The sequence below is a fragment of the Phacochoerus africanus genome, chromosome 14 (assembly GCF_016906955.1).
Source record: "Phacochoerus africanus isolate WHEZ1 chromosome 14, ROS_Pafr_v1, whole genome shotgun sequence".
Classification (NCBI taxonomy): domain Eukaryota; kingdom Metazoa; phylum Chordata; class Mammalia; order Artiodactyla; family Suidae; genus Phacochoerus; species Phacochoerus africanus.
Genome location: NC_062557.1, coordinates 59,183,066 through 59,204,116, shown reverse-complemented (window position 1 = coordinate 59,204,116; position 21,051 = coordinate 59,183,066). Strand labels below are relative to the sequence as shown.

The 21,051-nt window shown below is 55.9% G+C and overlaps 1 protein-coding gene across 10 annotated transcripts in view; it reads right to left on the bottom strand.

The window, feature by feature from the left end:
- The window catches only part of ULK2 (unc-51 like autophagy activating kinase 2), a 69,293-nt gene that overhangs the window by 31,167 nt on the left and 17,075 nt on the right, over positions 1–21,051 (bottom strand). For 6 of the 10 annotated variants that reach the window (XR_007131963.1, XM_047758756.1, XM_047758750.1 and 3 more), the window contains 8 exons: positions 20,124–20,297; positions 18,870–18,943; positions 16,140–16,241; positions 15,054–15,112; positions 13,425–13,507; positions 9,906–9,953; positions 9,459–9,553; positions 3,810–4,182 (listed from right to left, as the gene is read on the bottom strand). Coding sequence is in view for 9 of the 10 variants with exons in the window: in XM_047758756.1 (XP_047614712.1) it covers positions 3,810–4,182; positions 9,459–9,553; positions 9,906–9,953; positions 13,425–13,507; positions 15,054–15,112; positions 16,140–16,241; positions 18,870–18,943; positions 20,124–20,297 (1,008 nt within the window). In the remaining variant the exon portion in view is untranslated. Of the gene's footprint in view, positions 1–3,809; positions 4,183–9,458; positions 9,554–9,905; positions 9,954–13,424; positions 13,508–13,600; positions 13,750–15,053; positions 15,113–16,139; positions 16,242–16,365; positions 16,389–18,869; positions 18,944–20,123; positions 20,298–21,051 lie in introns of those variants that run through there. The other 4 variants (XM_047758752.1, XM_047758754.1, XM_047758755.1 and 1 more) reach the window with 4 other exon arrangements.

Genomic DNA, 21,051 nt, shown 5'->3' with positions numbered 1-21,051 from the left:
TATTAATTTTCTGGAGATAGGAGTTAAAAGAAAATTACGTAAGTTGGTGCAGCCACAAGGGAGAACAGTGTGGAGGTTTCTTAAAATGGCATTGCCGTATGATCTAGCCATCCCACTCCTGGGCATGTATCCGGAGGAAGCTCTAATTTGCATACATGCACCCCTGTGCTGACAGCAGCTCCATGTACAGAAGCCAAGACATGGAAACAGCCCAACGTCCACCAAGAGAGAAACCAATCAAGAAGATGCGGCACATACTTATTCACACTGGAGTGCCACTCGGCCATTGAACAGAATGAAATGACGCCACTTGCAGCACCACAGGTGGACCTGGAGAGGGTCCTGTGAAGTGAAGCCAGAGAAAGACACATACATACTATCGTTCATATGCGGAATCTAAACAAATGATACAAACGAACTTATTCACAAACCAGAAGCAGACTCGCAGACATAGAAGAGAAACCCATGTCTGCTAGAGGAGTCTGAGACTGACACACACACACTACAGATAAGACACATGGGCCACAAGGACCCCTGTCCCTCACCAGGAACGATCTTCGCTATCTTGTCATAAGTGGCCCAGAATGGAAAAGAATCCAAAGGAGAACACACACATGTACGTGCAACTGAATCACTTCGCCACATACTTGAAATGAACAACACCGTAAATTAACAGCAACTTAAAAAAAAAAAAAAATGGAGTTCCCTCTGTGGTTCAGCACATTAAGAACCCAACATAGTGTCTATGATCCATGACAATGCAGGTTCCATCCCCGGCCTCAATTAGTGGGTTAAGAATCCAGCGTTGCCACAAGCTGTGGCAGAGGTCACCAATGCAGCTCGGACCTGGCATTGCTGTGCCACAGGCCGGCAGTTGCAGTTCCAATTCGACTCCTAGCCGGGGAACTTTCATAAGCTGAAGGTGCAGCCATTTAAGAAAAAAAAAAAAAAAAAAAAGCTCCTGCTGTGGTGCAGCAGGGTCTGCAGTGTCTCTGCAGCACTAGGACGTAGATTAGATTCCCAGCCCGGCACAGTGGGTTGAAGATCTGGCACTGCCACAGCTGACCCACACGTGACAACTGCAGCTCAGATCTAATCCCTGGCCTGGGAACTCCAGATGCCATGAGGCAGCCAAAAAAGAAAAAAAGAAATGGAAAGTTATGGAGGAGTGACCAGTCCCACCTATGGTACAAGAGCAGCATATGTGTCCCCTTCAAAAACAAACAAACAAACAAAACAAAAGTTCCGGTCGGGCTCAGTAGTTAACGAATCCGACTATGAACCATGAGGTTGCAGGTTCGATCCTTGGGTCTGCGCAGGGGGTTAAGGATCTAGCATAACCGTGAGCTGTGGTGCAGGTTGCCGATGCGGCTCGGATCCTGAGTTGCTGTGGCTGTGGTGTAGGCCGGCGGCTGCAGCTCGGATTCAACCCCTAGCCTGGGCACTTCCATGTACCACAAGCGCAGCCCTAAAAAGAAAAAAAAAAAAAGAAAAAAACACTATTTTACATATACGACACACTTCACAAGAACAAATTTTTCCTAGATCAACAGAAGGCTCTGGGGAACCCTAACAAATGCTGCAGGCACGTCCAGAAGATGAGGACGGAGAAATGACCCCTGGGGTCAAGCAGCATAAAAGACCTTGACAGGAGCAGTTCGGAAGAAAAGAAAATTTAAGACAATGTCTTTACAAGCACAGAAGAACCACGGAGTCCACCCGAATAAAACCAGAAGAAAGTATAAATACACCTCAAAACACCCTAAAGAAAGAAACCTAAACAAGTGGGGCAACAGGAGCACCTCGCGCGGACAACCCAACGCTGGGAAGATCTGCCCTGCACAGGCCTACGGAGTCAATTCCGCTCCTGTCTAAACCCCCACGCTGTTTTTTGCTTGTTTGTCTGTTTTGTCTTCTCAGGGCCGCACCCGCAGCACGTGGAGGTTCCCAGGCGAGGGGTCGAATCGGAGCTCTAGCCGGCAGTCTACACGGGAGCCACAGCAACGTCAGATGCCAGCCTCGTCTGCGACCTACACCACGGCTCACGGCAACGCTGGGTCCTTAACCCACGCTCCCCCCTCGAAAGGAATTCCAGCTAAAGTGAGGCACCGAGACAAGCCTGGAGCGGCACGGCAGAGGCTGTTCGTGGGCACAGCCTGCCCGCACCGGTATTTCGCAGAGCGGACGCTCAACGCGCCCAGAGCGCCCATCCACCTGCCGGGCCTTCTGGCCTGAGGACGTGGTACAGACACACCGAGCAGCAAACAGGCGGAAACAATCCAAGTCGCGACCAGCAGGGCGGGGATAAAGGACGGGTGAGCTGCCCTACAAAACTCACACGTCAACCTCAACCAGGTGCACCCCTGGACAGAGCCCAGGCACACAGCCGAGACCAGGCAACCACAGAAACCCACATTCTACCTGACAGGGAAAACTGCCCAATCAGGAGCTCCCATCGCGGCGCGGCAGAAACAAATCCGACCAGGAACCGGGAGGTTGAGAGTTCGATCCCCGGCCTTCATCAGTGGGTTAGGGATCCAGCACTGCCATGAGCTGTGGTGTAAGCCGCAGACATGGCCCGGATCTGGCGTTGCTGTGGCTGCGGTGTGGGCTGGCAGCTACGGCTCCACTTAAAACTCTAGCCTGGGAACCTCCATGTGCTGTGGGTGTGGCCCTAAAAAGCAAAAACAACAAAAACCTGCACCATCACAAAACATGCTAAGTTATGTACGGACGCAGGCACGTGAGAATCCAACCTCGAGGAAGAGCCTGTCTCCGGCGAGGGCGGAGTGAGATGAGGGGCTTGGCTGCACCCACTCACCGTATACCTTTACAGAAGCATCCGGAACACAGATGGCAAAATGGTGGCGGAGAGAAAATTAGCTTGCTGGATGATGTGAGCACCTGCTGTACTATTTTGTTTCAAGTATACTGCATAACCTTTAAAGTTTTGGCCACTTTTTTTAGTGAAATAAGGATGGCTTTTCAAGGCAGCCCCCAGGCACTGGTCACAAGATGCTGCCCACTGGGAGGCGCTGTGCGTGGCCCCTGGCCCGGCCAGTGTCCTGGGCAGGTCTGGTCTGGGGGGCCACAGCTCTCACGGCGACCAGCCCGGGGCCAACCCCCGCCGCCAGGGCCTCTGGACCCAAACGTCCCCAGCCTTCCACATGTGCATAGCTAGCTCCCAGCTCTCCTGCCCTGGCCCAGCACGAGCGAGCCACGGTTCCCCCCTGTGGGCCCTGCCTCAGTCCTCCCTGGCAGCTTCCGGGGCGCTTCGCTGTGCGGCATCCAGTCAGCCTGGATCGGCCGACCTGCTGTGTGCAACGCTCTTCCCTGAGCTCGGGCGACACCTCCTGAGATGCCTCCATACTGTTTTTAAAAAGACACTTGGGGGAGTTCCCGTCGGGGCATGGTGGTTAACGAATCCGACTAGGAACCATGAGGTTGCGGGTTCAATCCCTGGCCTCGCTCAGTGGGTTAAGGATCCTGTGCTGCCGTGAGCTGTGGTGTAGGTCACAGATGCGGCTCAGATCCCGCGTTGCTGTGGCTCTGGTGTAGGCCAGCAGCTATAGCTCCAATTTGACCCCTCGCCTGGGAACCTCCATATGCCTCGGGAGCAGCCCTGGAAAAGACAAAAAATAAATAAATAAAATAAAAGGACCCTTGGAGTCTAAACCACTTCTCCAAAAGAGGTCTTCCTTTAATGCCTTTTCTTAAATTGAATTTCTCTCACTCTGCTGGCTTCTCTGTTCCTCGCCGTTTGGACACAAATGGAATTTGAGGCCATTTCCTATCAGGTTCCCACCCACCTTCAGAGCCCAAAGCTCCAGGCTTGCAGATGCCGACTAAGCACATTGTGGGAAGGCGGGTATCTAACTCTGGGACCTCCACCAATTCGTTCCAGTGTCTGTGTGAAAAGAAGCACGACGCAGAGCGCGTGCCGTCAGGGCTGAAAATGCTCGTCCGGGAGGAACGGGAGAGACTTAGCGAGTGTGAGCGGAAAGGAGCCTCACGCGGGTGCTCGGACGAGACGCTGTGCGGAATCAGGACAAAGTCGTCCGTGTCGCAGGAGGAGTTCTTGCTGCTGGAGCTGGCAGAGTCTCTGGACAGGTGCAGAAAGCCGGCGGCGCCCGGCGGTGGGGACGACGCGCTCTCCTGAATATGCTGCGTGTCTGGAAGGGACTGAAACCAACAAGAGAAAATTACAAGAGGCCTCGTAAGACACCGCAAGTCCCAACAGCCATCAGAGACGTTCTTTTTCTTTCATCAAAGTGGGCGCAGAGCTCAACTCTATCTAAGACGTTTAAAAATCAGAATGCATTTCTGTGTACGAGGGGGTCGCTTTGCTGTCTAGCAGAAATGGACAGAACATTGTAAATCCACCGTACTTCGAAAAAAAGATTTTTAACAAGCTCTTCAGAAAACCTTTCCCTTAGGGAAAAAAAAAAGCACCGTTTGAAGTGTCTCTGCATCATGACTTCTACGATGTTTTCCAAAAATGATACTTAGAAGCGTATCCCTCCCTCATCACAGGTGCACGTCCGCCTCTCCCGAGACGCCGGAGGCAGGTTTCGCCGTCCCAGCCTCCCCGGCTCTGCACACGGCCTCGCCCAGCAGATACTCACTCAACAAAGGGTCCCCGGACTTTAATGACCCCCTGCACACAGCAAGTTGTCAGGCTCCAGTGAAGACACATTGTAAAAGGGCCGCAAGAGAGCCCAGCACACAGAGAAGTAAGCCAGAAGAGAGACCTGCCTGCAAGCCTGGAGATGTACTCACGTTTCCAGAACGAACGACGGAGAACCCCTCACAGGTGCGGGTGTCTCCTCTTCTCTCTCGTTAGGGGAGAGAAAGGACAGGGAGGGGAAAGCCCAGAAATCTATTTAAGCCGATACTTGGGGGTGGCGTAAGCAGCTCTCTGTCTCTTGCCCTTGGCTGGTTCAGGGGCAGCAGTGACAAGGCTGACTGAAGGTCACCGAGCAGCGGCCTCCTGCCACGGGGAACCTCACGGCCTGCATGTCACGTCCCCATCTCCCGTTTAACCCTGGCTTCTAGTAAGAAGAGGAGAAACGCGACCTAACGCCCGTTGTTTGTTCTTTCATCTTCTTTTATTTGCATCCCGATGAACTCACCAGAAGCTGAACAGGTAAGGAGAAAATAAACTCGATACGCCTGGTCCAGGGGCCGTCAGAGTTGAGCCAAGCCTCCCTCAAACATGCCCAGAACACTGACCTTCCCTCACAGTTGGGCAAAGTCGTCTAACGCAAAGCCTGTTTTGAAAGGAAGGGCTGACCAGCTCGTGGAACTTACTGAAACACGCCCTGAGGGTGAAAAACACCTGTCTTCTGGGTACAGAACGCTGCTACACATTGCCCCTTAAACCCAGGCTTCGACTGCGGGTGCCCCGGGAGCGCCACCGCGGAGCAAGTCGGCGGGTCTCCCTCACTGCGGGGGGGGTGTGTGTCGGAGGGCACCCTCTGAAGGGCGCCGGCGCTGCAGGGTCACAGGGAGAAAGGCAGGCGGGGCTCAGGTCACACAGACAGGGCACCGTGTGTCACCGACCTTCGGCCCTACTCCGACCCCGCGTCAGACGCACACACAGGACTGAGGATTAGGGCGCCTGCAGAGTGGCCGTGGAGCTGGGCTGGGCTCCCAGGATCCAACGCCACCACCGCCTCCGGGGCCGCTCCCCTCCAGGCGGGAGCTCACGTCCCTCCTCTGTTGACAAAAGCCCCTTCACGGGGAGCACGCTGGCCAAGAGCTGTGTCCTGGCTCGACGCCGCTCTCTCCCTGAGCTCTGATCCGGCTCCCCGCCTTCTCGAGGACCCGGCTCAGCTCCCTCTCCTCCCGACTGTCACCCTCTCCCTTTGGTCTGGCATTTTCTCCTCTGCACACGCGCTCAGACCAACACAACCCTTTCAATTACCGCCGTTTTCTTCACTAATCTTCACACTCCCACCTGCTATGTGACCGGTCACCCACCGTAATCCACTTTCTGCCTTCAACTCTCCAGTAAAACTGCCGCAATCAGAGTTCCCTGGTGGCTCAGTGGGTTAAAGACCCAGCACTGTCACTGCTGTGGGGGCTCGACCCCTGGCCTGGGAGCTTCTGCGTGCTTCGGACAGGCCCCTGCCCCCAAGGGCCTCTGAGAAGTTTAGCACCAAGTCCCCCAGCCCTCTCTGCGGACAGCCCTCCCCCAGCCCCCGCCCCCGCCCCTCCTGCCGGCCCACCGCCCCGGGGCCCTGCGCTGGCGCTCCCGCCTCCCCTCGGCGGCGCTCCCAGGGAGGAGGGGCGTGTGCAGCTCCCCCAGGCGCCCCTTCTCCGTAGACTCCCCTGGGACAGCCTCCCCTTCCTCCCTCCACAACCCGGCTGACGGAGGGCGACCGCAGCCAGGCTCTCCACGCGCGAGCTCAGGCCTCTGCTAACGAGCACCCACCAAGCATCGCCTTCGCGCTCCCCGGGCTCCCCCAAACCCTGTGCCCTTGCTGAGCGGCTCCCTCAGAGGGCACCCACCCAGACCCCGTGACCTTCCTCGTCCTGAGGCTCCACTTGGAGCCATCTCCCAACTCCTTTCTCTCGCCCAGCCCGTCTTCCCTGTTGCTACTGCTGACTCGGTGCAGGGCCTTGTCCTCAAGAAGAAACTCAAAGCAGACCCAAACACGAACCCCAACACCTGCCCTTCGCACTGGCGGGGGCCCCTGCCGGTCTCTGATCCATCCCGCTGCGACCAGGAGGACGCAGCACTGCGGCGCGCAGTGGCCGAGCAGGCCTCCACCGGAGACTGTTCGCTGGCTCGGGACGGAGCCCGGCCGGCCGCCCGCCTCTGCGCCCAGCCCAGCTCCTGCCCCGACGCGGGCCCTCCCCGCCTTGGGCTCTGCTCTCCCCCCACGTCACCAGCGCTCCCCACACCCCCGACCGGACCGTCAGAGCAGCCTGCCCGTGAGGACAGCAGAGTTCCGCCCGCCCGTCCGTCCGTCCGTCCGGGGTGGCAGGGGCGCAGGCGCTGAGCCTGGCTTTCGGGTGATTCCAACACACCGCAGGGGCCGCGGAGGCCCCATCCTCGGGAGTCGGCCGCATGCGAGGCCCTTCTTTCAGGAGCTCACCTGAAGCGCTCCTCTGAGCCGCCCAGGGCCGCTTGGGGCATCGCTCCCGAGGTCTGTGGGAGCTTTAAAGGAGGGGCCTTCAACCACCAGACGGTCGGTCGGGAGACACCATCTCGACGGCAGGTGGCCTGCAGCCCGCAGCGGGCGGAGTGGTTTAGGTTTGCGGTGACGGTGTTCCTGCTTCTACCTTTCAGAGATTTGGAATAAAGCAGCGGCGGGATAGGGCGGGATAGGGCGTGAAAATGAAAAAAAGAGAAGGGTCGCTGGGCCCGCCTGCCAAGGTCCGCCCTCAGGGCAAGTCCGCCCCCCTCGCTTCTGCAGGTGACACGGACGGCAAGGCCCATCCACCCATCCCGGCCTCACCCGCCGCCCATCGCACAGACCCTGCCTGCTCTCCTTTCAGGTCCACGTCAAGCGCCAGCTTCTCATCAAGGCCGCCGGAAAGGGGGCTTCCGCAACTCCCCCAGGGCTCAGCGGTGAAGGATCCAGCCTTGGCACCCCCGGGGGCGGTTCCCTCCCGGGCCTGGGAACTTCCACGTGCCGCGGTTGCAGCCAAGACCCCCCAAAAAAGAAGGGGGACTTTCCACCCGAGGGCTGAGCCCCTCGCGTGCCCCCTCCCGCCTGCCGTCCTGTGAGCTCGGCCCCTCCCAGCAGCCCAGCCCCCAGCCCCTCCCTCACTCTCCCCTTCATCACGTCCCCCGCGACCCCAAACCCCAGCACCTCTCTCTGGTCACCGCAGTGTCAACTGTGTCCCTCCCGGTGGCCCCTTTCTCATCCCTGGGTGTCCCCCCGCCCCGCAGGCTCCCCCACCATCGCGTTCTCCCCGCTGCCCCTCCTCTCGTATCGCCTCTGCTTTTCAGGCCGCGTGTCATCTGCGTCAGATCCAGCTCCACCCCCGCAGCCAGTCTGCCAACACGACGGGGCACCCCCGCACGACCTCTGACCCCGCACACAGAGGGTAACGAGGCCGGTCACAGATGAGGGAGCCGCGCTCAGCTCCGGGCCTGGCTGCCCCCAGCGGCAGCGCCGGCCCCGAGGCTGGTCGTCAGCCTGGCTCCCAACAAAGCCTGGAGCCTCCGACAGCCCGACGCTTTCTCGACACCCCCGAGGCTCCAAATCCACTGTTGTTCGCATTCCAGACCCAGACAGAAACACGCGACGCGTTTTCCCCCCAGTTGTGTTTGTTTTGTGGGCTTTTTTGGCAGCCATGTGGGATCTCAGTTTCCAGACCAGGGCTCGAACCCTGCCGCAGTGGTGAGAGCACCAAGTCCTAACCAACAGACCACCAGGGAACTCCCTCTCTCGGTCTTTTAAATTCACAGGAATAGAACTTGAGTCTTAGTGCATCTGCTTTTTCCATTTGGTTTGAGCGTGCAGGACTGTGCGAACGTTTTAGGACTCGTCCGCTTGCAACAGGCTGCTTCGGCATTTGCGTAGACTTCGGGCTGGTGGGTCTCCCAGGAAAGCAAGTACAAAGCGCCTGCCCCCCGCCCTCCCGAGCACTTCCTGGGGGCCAGGCACTGCAGTAAGTGCTCTGCTCATTTATCCTTAGAAAACTCTGTGAAGGAGGCAAGTGAAGCTCACTCAACACGCGAGAAACAGGCTCAGAGAGATGGGGGCGGGGATGTGGAAGCACCAGGCCCCTCCTTTCTCGGCTCTGCGACCCTTCCACCAGCACGTCTGCCAGGCCAACCTGGAGAGTGCCGAGGGGCTGGCACAACAGCCCTGGCACGTTGGCCGTGAAAAGCCTCAAGGCCACAAGCCTCCCAGGCTGCAAGGGAGACATGGGGCAAGTCTAGGAAAGCAGAGCCCAGGGTAAGCTCAGACCTGGGAGAGCAGAGCGGGAGGACGTGGGGACCAGAGCGGCCGCAAGTCTCGGGACCAGGAAGAGGCCCTTAGACTGGGGGGAAGACAGCTCGGAGGCAGTGGCTCAGGAACCCGTAGCAGGGGAGAGACTGTGGCAGGGCCAGGACCAGGGCCGCCGTCCGGCTCAGAGGCCACTCCTCACCGCTGGAGACCACGTACGGCAACTCTCACCGCTCGTGGAATAAGCTCGAGTCCCCCATCCAGCTGTCACTGCAGCAGCCTTCCCAAGCTCCCTGGGCGTGAAGAGGGGAGAGGACTGTTTCCCTGTTCAGGGGATGGTGCCCCGGGAGGTGACACGTCTTGCGGACGCATCCACGGCCAGGTGAGGGCACAGGCCCCAACGAAGGCCCCAAAACAACGCTCTCTCCCTCGGCCTGGGTGTGCTAGGCAACGCCTGGCAGCGGAGAGCTCCCCCTGCAGCGACGGCTCCGTGTGGCGCAGGTGCGACAGCACAGACCCCGAGGTTACTGGAGTAAAACCAGAACTTACTGGTGGAGAGACAAAACGACAAGACGGAGAGCTGCCGCAGGAGCTTCCCGGGATGGCACCGGCAGGTACGGGCACAGGCACGGGCACGGGGCAGGCTGCGGAGAAACACCAAGGAAGAGAGCCCCGCGTTTAGTGCAACAGCCTGGCTCGTGGACCGCAAAGACCCGCCAAAAGCACGGCGGCTCTGGGCCGACCACGACCCACATTCACCAACTCATCACAGCCCCACGGATGAAAGTGCAGCTGCAGCAGTGACTAAAACTACATCCACTGGGATTCGGAAGGAAAAACAGAATCGTCGTTAAATAAACACAACTCCAAGTATTTAAGAAAAGCTGGATGAAATCTTGAGAAGCACATAAGAATTTATTTTGTAAAACCAAATACTAACTTTCTGCCAGGCTTGCATTCACGCTTTCAGTAACAATGTAGAAAGTGAATACTCACATTTTTTCACTGGAACTTGATCAAGAAAAGGGTGGCTAAAAAACGCCTCTGTAATGGAAATGAGAATGCAACCGGTAAGCTGATGCTGATTTCTGCAAACCGCTTCACCTATCGACAGAGCCCACAGAACAGCCTCGAGGTCCCAGGTAATTATTACTCACGTCTTTATGCCGACTCCATTTCCTTTCAATGTAAAAGCGTATTATCCTTTTAAGTCGTCTATAAAAACCATCAAATAATAAGTAACTCTGAGTCAATGTGAACTTTCAAATGCTGGTTGGGAGTTCTGGAAATCTGTCACCAACACAGCAGGCGACTGGAGGAGCCCACAGCCCAGAGGGCTGTGACCAGGCCCTGGCCACGCACAGCTGTGCGCTACGGCTGTGAGCGCTCCCTGTTAACAGGAAATCTTGGACTAAATCCCATCTTTCTATCCCAGAAGGTTTTCCTACAGCTGGTTTCACATTAAAACAAAAACAAAAACGCTATTAATTTAACTCGCCAAGGATAAAACCTACACAATAAGCCTCCTAATTAGATCAACAGGAGAGTACAAGGCAATTCATTACTCTCTTTTCCTGTATAATTTAGTTATTTCCTCCTTTCTTTCCTTTTTGTTTTTTGTTCCCAGGCTAGGGGTCGCAGCTGCAGCCTCCGGCCTGCACCACAGCCAGAGCAACACAGGATCTGAGCCATGTCTGTGACCTATACCACAGCTCACGGCAACACCAGGCACTTAACCCACTGAGCGAGGCCAGGGATCAAACCCGCACCCTCCTGGATCCTAGGCGGGTTCGTCACCTCTGCCCCACGACAGGAACCCAGGAACACCACCTCCCTCTAAGTCTCCGACCTACGAGCCATGAAACGGCACAGAGCAGGCAAGGAGCGGAGCACCGCCCGTCTGGAGGGTTATCAGGTCACAAGCGTAAGCAGCAAGCTTCGCTCAGGCCTGGTCTACCAGCTTGCGCTCTGCAAGCTCACAACCATTTCCCAGAAAGAAACACCCAGAGGCCTGCCCAGGACGCCACGACCACAGGCTTGCTAAGGGACGCGAGGGGTTCCGAAGAGAAGCGTGGGTTTTCTACCTTAGGTCTATTTTAGACAGAAGTTAACAGACACATACAAAATTCTAGTTTGACAGCTAAGATTTCTCACGCCGACTTTCACAAAGCTCCTAAGAGAGATGAAATGGAAAAGACAGAAATGAAGAAACTAGATGGGCTGAACGCAAACCCTCTGACACCCCTTCCCGATGGGCTGTCGCGGTTTATGCAAAGTCTGTCGATATATATACATTTTTTTTTTGTCTTTTTGCTTTTTCCGGAGCTGCTCCCACGGTATATGGAGGTTCCCAGGCTAGGGGTCGAATCGGAGCTGTAGCCACCGGCCTACACCACAGCCACAGCAACGCGGGATCCGAGCTGCATCTGCGGCCTACACCACAGCTCACGGCAACGCCGGATCGTTAACCCACTGAGCAAGGCCAGGGACCGAGCCCACAACCTCATGGTTCCTAGTCGGATTCGTTAACTACTGCGCCACAACGGGAACGCCTGTCGATATTTTTTATGCAAAGTCTGTCACTATTTCGCATTGGCATTTAATCATTCTGCAATCAGTCTCCGGTGGGTTGCTTCCCTACGGGCCCCCATTTCTCGTAGTTACAGAGCAGCTCTCAATGTAATTCCTCCTCTGAAAGATAAAAGCACTTGCCCGCTACATGATCTGAACTCTAACTCCGCTTTCTCGTAACTTCAGGACACCTTCAGGCTCTTTCCTCTCCCCCCACAGAAACCATGAGAACCGCTGTCCACCGAGAACGTGTACCAGGACCGCCCACGGGGCGCCTCCCACGCCAGCTCCCCGCCGACCCTCACGCGCTCTCTGCCAGGTGCTGCCTCGGCTCAGGGGAGACGGGGCATTGAAACACACAAGGCCCCACCGCCACGGGCTGGAAACCCGAGGGCCTGGGAGCCAGGCGTCAAGCCCCGGAACCCGCCCCGAGGCCTGCGTGGCCTTCCTCGTGCAGGGTCCCCGCCCACAGTTCTGGGACCAACTCTGGCCAATCTCTATTCCTGTTGGTACCTTCCTAACTGCCACGCAGGGAGAATCAGATGCTTTTTTCCGAAAGATGTGCAGACCAGGTTAATGTGATAAGCTCTTTCATTAAACATGTTTTATGGCTTCTCTGCTCTGAGATTTTTCGGGTCTTGCTGTTTTTCTATGATTGCTAAGAACTAGTGAACAACCTACTCCCCAGAGAGGAGCTGAGATCCAAAGAGTCCGAGGGACGCATGCTCTTTCCAAGCCTTCAAGAACTGGGCGACCCCTGTAATATCCAGCGCTCCACGTTCTTTGATTATACGTGAAGTAGCAAAATACTATTTGAGAATGGACCATGCTAAGTTAAAACTGCCTGAGAGGCAAGTCTTTAGCCTCAAATGCTTATGTTATCAAAGCAGAGAGGCTCGAACTCCGTGACAGAAGCTTCTGCCTAAGAATCTCACATCCTACGACGGAGGTGCCCAGAGCGCACCCTCCCGGTCCCCCCAAGCCCCGTCTCTGAGGGGGCCTCTCCGCCAGTCCTCCCTCCCAGACGGCTCCTCAAACACGTCCCGGACACAGGCCTCTCTTCCGAAACCCACGCGCCCCGTCTCGGCTCCTGGCCGTGCCGCGCAGCCTGCTCTGGCCCCACGGCCCTTCCCACCGCTCTGTTGCCCAGGCCAAAAGCCCTGGCCTCATCTTCCCCACTCACCCCCCGCTCCCGACTCGTCTTAAGTGCTGCCGCCTCCCCCGCGGAGAAACTCAAACCTCGGCTGCTCCTGCCCTGCTCCTGCCCGGCCCGAGCTGCCGCTGCCCTCGCCTGGGCCACCTGCGTCTCCGGAGCGTCTCCCCGCCTCTGCCCCCCTCGCTCCCCGCCCTCAGGTGCTCCAGCCCTTTTCGGCAGGCAACCAGAGCGCACTCCTCCTCGGCTCCACCAGCTCCCACCACGCCTGCAGCAAAAGCCGGACTCTCCTCGCTGGCCCTCGAGCTGTTCCTCCAGCTTCCGTGGCATCTGCCGGCTCTGGGCATCTGTGCCGGCTGTTCACGCCGCCTGGAAAGCTCTCCCACAGACACCCACGTGGCCACTATCTGTGTCTCCCCAAATGTCACTTTCTCGGCAAGGTCTTCACGGAGGACCTGATTTGAAAATTTCAACCCCCGCCCCCGCTTCTTCTTCTACTGTTGGTTTTTTTTTTTTTTACAGCATTTATCATCTTCTAATAGAGCATATAATGTATGTCTCCCCCTTTCTAGAATATGTGCATCATGAGGGCAGAGATTTTGTGACTGTCTCCCACAACGGACACTGAATAAATTAGTCACAAAATACTCGAAAGAAAAAAGACAGAGAGGGAGAAAGAAGTAAAAGTGAAACTGATTCTCAAACCTCTATAGCATCTTGTTAAAAATCTTTCGGAATACACACACAAAAAAATTAGAAACCAGTACGCAAAATTTCAAAACATTACTTACCAAAGTCCATTCTATCTTTTTGGTTTCTCTGAAGCAAACCCAAAAGGAGATGAGCCAAATAAGGCGATGTTTCTCTGGGGATGCTGGGGTGGGAAGGAAAAAAAATCACCTAAGTGGTGAGTTTATATATATTACCCACTCGACTTTCAGCTTCGTTACAGTAAATGAAAACCTACGTGTAATTTCACGAATACTACATGTTACAGGCAGACGAGCAGGGTAAGGCCTCACTCCTCGAAGAAAACAAGAAAACTCAGCACTGGCTTTAAGAAACAGCGCCAAGTTGGGAAGATTCCTGCACCGGCCTTCTAACTGCTACACCATCTGCAGGAACAAAGCACTTCACCAGCACTGACAGCCTCGAGTGGCCACACAATTTCAACCCTGCACTAACAGCTGCTACGGAGCTCTCTGTTAGAATAAGAGCCACCTCCTGGAGTTCTGTACGGCTCAGCGGGTTAAGGATCATGCGGCTCAGACCTGATCCCTGGCCTGGGAACTGCTGCATGTCGCGGACAGGCCAAAACAAAGGAAAAAAGAAGAAAGGGCCACCTCAATTCTGTCTGCAAAAAGGGCAGAGCTTAAATAAATATGAGAGAAGTAACATAGCTTCCTGAAATCCAATAAAGAAAGGACAAGGGGAGTTCCTGTCGGGGCTCAGTGGTTAACGAATCCGACTAGGAACCATGAGGGTGCGGGCTCGGTCCCTGCCCTTGCTCAGTGGGTTAACGATCCGGCGTTGCCGTGAGCTGTGGTGTAGGTTGCAGACAAGGCTCGGATCCCGCATTGCTGTGGCTCTGGTATAGGCTGGCGGCTACAGCTCCGATTCAACCCCTAGCCTGGGAACCTCCATATGCCGCGGGAGCGGCCCAAGAAATAGCTAAAAAAAAAAGACAAAAAAAAAAGAAAGAAAAAGAAAGGACAAGGCAATTAAAAAAAAAAAAAGTGCCCAGTGGTAACGAACCCGACGAGCATCCATGAGGACACGGGTTCAATCCCTGGCCTCGCTCAGTGGGTTAAGGATCTGGCATTGCTGTGGCTATGGTGTAGGCCACCAGCTCCAGTTCCGACTCAACCCCTAGCCCGGTAACTTCCGTACGCCGCAGGTGCGACCCTGAGAAGCAAAAACAAAAGCAATGGGAATACACAATTCACCGAGTAAACCACCAGGAAAGTCAAACAGGTACAGAGAACAAGGTGGGTCACACGATGCGCAGAGGCACCCATGACCCCTGGTAACCTTTACCTTCCTGTCACAGCGTTTGTGCTCTTTACTGCCAGCTGAAGGGAGAGTTAATAATGGAAGGACACAGGAGTTTCTGTCGCGGCTCGGCGGTTAACGAACCTGACCAGTACTCATACGGACCCGGGTTCAGTCCCCGGCCTTGCTCAGTGGGCTAAGGATCTGGACTTGCCATGAGCTCGGATCCTGCATGGCTGTGGCTGTGGGTGGTGTAGGCGGCAGCTGCAACGCCGACTGACCCCTAGCCCGGGAACCTCCACGTGCCGCTGGTGCGGCCCTAAAAAGACAAGAAATAAAAAAATAATGGAAATACGTAGAACACAGAGAATTCAAGGAAATAACACTGTCTTGACAAAGAGTAAAACCAGCATCATTAAAATACATACCTAGGCATTAAGTTCCTATTTTTTTCATAAAATATCCTCAAGTCTTGAGGACTATTGGCCTGTTTTAAAGAGAAAAAAAGTGGGGGGGGGGGGGGTGTTAATTCCTTATACAAACCAGAAGCAAAAATTCCAAACCCCAAGTGACACGCATGCTCCTGCTCACACTCATCAGCTCTGACCGTGAAGCCGCGGACTCGCAAGGAGCACAGACGGCTCCGGAACTCCCAGCAAGTCCTGCGCATCTCGCTCGAACGTCTCTCCCGAGGCCAAGCCGCAGGGAGGCCTGAGACGCAGGAAAAAAGACCCACTCTCGGGAGGCTCCGCGGCCTGCCCCTCGGGTCTGTTTTAATGGGTGAAAGGACTCGGGAAGAGGGCCAAGGCTGCTGCTTCCCAGCCTCCCCGCACAGACAGGCGGGGCCCCCCTGCTAAGCGCTGCTGGATTGTCAAGCTGCCGCCTCAGCCAAGCAGACGGCAAGGAGCACACCCAGCCCCTCGGACAAGTCGCTTCCCTCTGTGCCAGCCTCAGCTGCTACGAGCCTCTGCAGGCGGGCGGCACCAGCTCCAGACGACCCACCTCTTAACTCCAGAGCCGGGACGGTCTCCCGGGACCCTCCCGATGCGAGGGCCCTCGCTGGGGTCCCAGGACCCCCAGCTGAGCTGGAGGCGCTGACGTCCCTGCACGCGGGCTGTCTCCCTGAGCCCGGCCCGTCTTCGCCAGCCCAGAAGACACAGGGGCTCCCCCCACCCACACCCGGGGGGGGGTGGCGAGAAGAGGGAAAGGCCGAGGCCGCCGGCTCTCGGGCGCCTTTGTTAACCCATCCGGCACGGCGTGAAGGACCCCACCCACGGCTAGCAAAGGGCCAGGGCCCGGGACACGCGGCGTGAGCTGTGCGGGCCCACCCGCCCGAGCACATTCTCAACAAACCCCCAGGTCAGCAGCAGGCGACACGGACTCGGGACGGGGAGCGAGAGGGCTGGCGCCAGTCGCGCTCAGGCGGGCTTTCCTCCGTGTGGGGAGGGGGCAACTGTATCCCCATTTCACAGGTCAGAGGCTAAGGCAAAATGAGAAGACCCCCCGACGGGTACCTGAAAAGGAGGTTTCCCAACGAGGCACTGGTAGATCACCGTCCCGATGCTCCAGAGGTCGGCCCTGGCGTCGTAGTGCTGCGACATGATAACCTCGGGAGCCTGCGGGCAGAGGATGCGGTCGCAGGGTCACTCGTCAGCATGTGCACATCCCACCTCGCCACCCCTGACGAGACGACGAAAGCAAAAGCAACACACTGTGACACTGCTCTCGTCAAACAACTACCTGGCAATCTCAACACGAGGCTGCCCAGAAAGAAAGAGTTGTGACGTTCCCGTCGTGGCGCAGCGGAAACGAACCCGACGAGTTTCCACGAGGCTGCGGGTTCGATCCCAGGCCTTGCTCAGTGGTTTAGGGATCTGGCGTTGCCGTGAGCTGTGGTGGAGGTCGCAGACACAGCTCAGATCTGGCACTGATGTGGCTGTGGTGTAGACCAGCAACTAACTGTAACTCCAATTCAACCCCTAGCCTGGGAACCTCCACATGCTACAGGTGTGGCCCTAAAAAGCAAAAAAAAAAAAAAAAAGAAAGAAAGGAAGGAAGGAAGGAAGGAAGGAAGAAAGAGTTGTAGAAACAAATATTTCTACATAATAGTACGAATACACAAAATACCTGAGAGCATCAAAACAATGCTAAGGAAAGACACACCCCGATGGCAGGACTGAGGCGACCTGCAGGCAGGGGGTCGGAGGGGAAAGGCCACCAAAGGCAGGAGAACCGCTTCTCAAGTACTTGACCTCCCTCGAACATAAAGACCCAGGCAAACACGACCAAGTGTCAACTTCGCTGCTCTAGTACTCCCATTTCTGCCATTTGAAACCTTTTAAAATAATGAAAAAGTACGCAAAAAAAAATTGTCTTCAAGTTTTTTTTTTCTGCTGCTTTGTTCCCGCCATTTCCCCACCTCTTATTAGATGTTGCTTTTTAAAAATATCATCGATCAAGACAAGCATTAAATATTAATGCCAAGTATAGGTGAACATAGTGAAACTATTTCCTGGGCATAAAGTTACTGATTTACTGTCCCGAGAAACCTTCTTACTGCGTCAGCTTCCTTCAGGCAACTACTGTCTCTGTGCTCAGGCCATGACCTCAAACTGGACGAATTCATCCTCAGGAAGTACAAAACAGCATTGAAATCACGTTCCATGCTCACGTTTTTTCTTCTTTGGCTGCCCCACGGCACACGGAGTTCCCAGGCCAAGGGTCAGACCAGAGTCACAACCTACACTGAATCTGCGGCAACGCCGGACCCTTTGAGCCCCCGCCCCGGGCTGGGGTCACACCTGCGTCCTGGTGCTGCAGAGACGCTGTGGACCCCGCTGAGCCACAGCAGGAATTCCAAACGATAACATTTATTGTGTAAGCAGTAAAATCTTAATCCAAGAAACAGTACATCTGGGGAGCTCCCGGTGTGGCCCAGAGCGTTTAAGAGCCCGACTAGGATCCACGAGGATGCGGGTTCAACCCCTGGCCTCACTCAGTGGGTGAAGGATTCGGCATTGCTGTGAGCTGAGGCACAGGCTGCAGATGCAGCTCGTATCTGGTACCGCTGTGGCTGTGGCATAGGATGGCGGCTGCAGCTCTGATTGAACCCCTAGCCTGGGAACCTCCCTGTGCTGTGAGTGTGGCCCTGAAGAAAAAAAGGAAGAAAAGAGGCACATATGGAGTTTCCTGGCGACCCAGCAGTTGAAGACTCCGCATTGTCACTGCTGCGGCTCAGGTCACTGCTGTGGCTTGGGTTCTCTTCCTGGCCCAGGAACTTCTACATGCTGTGGGAGTGACCAAAAAAAGGGAAAAAAAGAAAAAAGAAAGAAAAATCGAACACACAATTTTTTTTGAACTTTGATTACTAGCTCCCTTGATCTCCAAGTTGATTTTAGAAGAAATCCCAACTGAATATAAACCCATTTTAAACTTAAATGGAAACAGATGCATTTATTTGCCTTCATAGGATTCTAAGGTTCCAGAATTAAGTATTTCCAGGCTTAATACTTCACACGAGTCTGGAAGTTTCCTGGCCTCTCCACATTAGACCTGACAAATAACCATACGGGAGGATGAAGAGGGCAATTACGATTTTCAGCCATTTAGTGTGACACTGACGGAAAACACTTCTAAACACAGTAATCCTGGCAAAAAAGACAGCATGCAGGAGTTCCCGCCACGGCTCAGCCGTTAGTGAACCTGACTAGGATCCATGAGGATGCGGGTTCGATCCCTGGCCTCGCTCAGTGGGTGAAGGATCCGGCACTGCTGTGGCTGTGGGGTAGGCCGGCAGCTGTAGCTCCAATTCGACCCCTAGCCTGGGAACCTCCATGTGCTGCAGGTGTGGCCCTAAAAAGACCAAAAAAAAAAAAAAAAGGAGTCCACATGCAAAAGCTGACCACGGCCTGCAGCGGGAAAGGCGCCCCACAAGGCTCAGGTCTTCCCAAGGTGACGCGTCAAGTCCAACTCGACTGCACCAATTTCTATTTCCGATGGAATCAAACAGGATCTCTACCGGAGCAACGAATCCCCTTAGAAAAGGAATGCCGGGGGGGAGGAATCAACCAACGCCAGTGGCAGAGGTGAGGCCTCCGCGGTCGACTGTGCTGAAGCGAAGGGCGAGCGCTCCAGCGTAATCCGCCCCAGAACACGCGTCTCGAGCCCCAGGCAAGCGCGCCGGGCTTGGAGACAGGCGCCAGGCCCGCGTGCCAGGGCTGCAGCGCTGTGCCAGCCACACTCACCATGTACATCGGAGAGCCGCACAGCGTGGCAGCCATCATGTTACTGTGCAGGTAACGAGCAAACCCGAAATCCGCTGTTCACGAGACAAAAGGAGATGATCAGGTGACGCCTTTGCCCACGTTCAACGGCGACCACGCGACGCTCCAAGACCTGAGACCCCGGAAGAGCTGTGAGAGGCCAAAGCTTGCTCCCGAGACTGCCGCCCAAGAAAAAGGAGCAACTCCACTTTCACCACTAGGAGACAGTGGGCCCGGCCAAAGGCGCAAGTCGCTGCCCTGCCGGTCTCGAGACGGAGGAGACAGCGTCAAGCTCTACAGGAGACAACGCTGTTTACAATCAATGACTCGTGACTACAGCTCTCATTAAACAGCGATATCAGCTACAGAACCTGAAGTGTCCGTCCCCAGATACCCAACGTAACCCGTATAACTATCAGAGATTTCTCAAAATAATGCTCAAAAGTGGAGTTCCCACTGTGGTGCAGTGGGTGAAAAATCCTACTGCAATGGCTTGGGTCACTGCACAAGTGCAAGTGTGATCCTCAGCCCAGGGCCGTGGAGCTCTGGCATTGTCGCAGCTGTGGTGTGGGTCACAGATGCAGCTTAGGTTCCATCTCTGGCCCAGGAATTGCCATACGCCACAGGTGTGGCCAGAAAAATTAAAAAAAAAAAAAAAAAAAAAAAGGGAGTTCCCGTCATGGCTCAGAGGAAATGAATCTGACTAGCATCCATGAGGCCAAAGGTTCGTTCAATCCCTGGCCTCGCTCAGTGGGTTGAGGATCCATCGACGCCGTGAGCTGTGGCGCAGGCCGGCAGCTAGAGCTCCAACTCGATCCCTAGCCTGGGAACCTCCATATGCTGTGGGTGAGACGCTACAAAAACAAAACCCGCTGAAAACCAAGAGAAAAGCTTTTTAAAAATTTTTAAAACCTGCTGAAAACCAAGAGAAACGTTTTTAAAAACCTAGCATTACAAACTGCTTCAAGGAACCTTTGAGAACGCGAAAAACAATCCTCCCTGGTGTGAGCATGCCACGAGCTGCGCACTCAGGGTGATGCACCTGCGGCCGGCAGCCTCAGACACACTTGCCTCGGGTGAGGGGCAGCAGGACCTGCTGCCAGGATTCAGCTCGGCGTTCCCGGCACAGCCCTTTGGCCCCGCCTGAATCTCAGCCCCGGCAACCACCGCCACCGCCGCCGAACAAAGCCAAGCTGGTCTACAAGCACTGTCGCAAAATGACGCACAGCCATTTACCAATCTTGACGCGGATGCCGCTGACGCTGGACTTCCTGCGGCCGGCGTGGGACAGCAGGATGTTCTGCGGCTTGAGGTCCCTGTGGATGATGCCCTTGCTGTGCAGGACCCGCATGGCGGCCGCGATCTGCAGCAGGAACACGCGGATGGTGTCTTCGCGCAGCGTGCCCTTAGCTGGAGGAGAGACACCATCCAGGGTCATCCGCTAAGCCGGCCACGGACGGGGGGGCGTCCGCAGACCCCTGGCGGGGAAGGAGCTGGGAGTCCCACGTTCGCATTGCTGGTTTAAGCCTGGGAAGAGCCACCTCGGCGCTCTCAGACTCTGCCTTCAACCTGCGGTGAAGGGAACCCATTTACATCCGCATCTCCTGTTTTTCTCGCTGCCCCGCCGCCGTCTTCCCATTTTCACCGGGAAGAATGGGGACAGCAACGCTGTTCAACGAGCCAGAGGCTCCTCCACGAGCCAAAGCCACGTCCCCTCTGCATCGGTCAACACCGGGGAGAAACGTCCGAGGTGAACTGCAACCACCCCCGGGCACAAAAAAGCAGGTGAGATGCTTGGCTGCTGAGACGGCATTACCGCCCCGGGCCCACCTGTCTCCTCTCATCTGCCCGCTGCCAACACCTCGTCCCACCATGGCATCCTTCCAAACTAAAGACCCTTGCAAGAAGCGGGGTGCTCACTGCTTGGAAGAGGCAGCGGGAAGCTGGGTGGAGGGCACTCACTACGCGGCAACCAGGAGGGGTTCTGCGCGCACGGGGAGCTGCAACAGTTACCGGAGCTTGGTTTGCAGCCAGGCTGCCGCTGCGCCCACCCCAGCTCCCCGCTTACTTACCGCGTGACCCCAGACGACCCTCTGCGCCCACTCCTCATCTAGGAAAAGCGGCCAGCCATGCGGGGCGGCCGTGGCAGCACGGAGGATGGCAC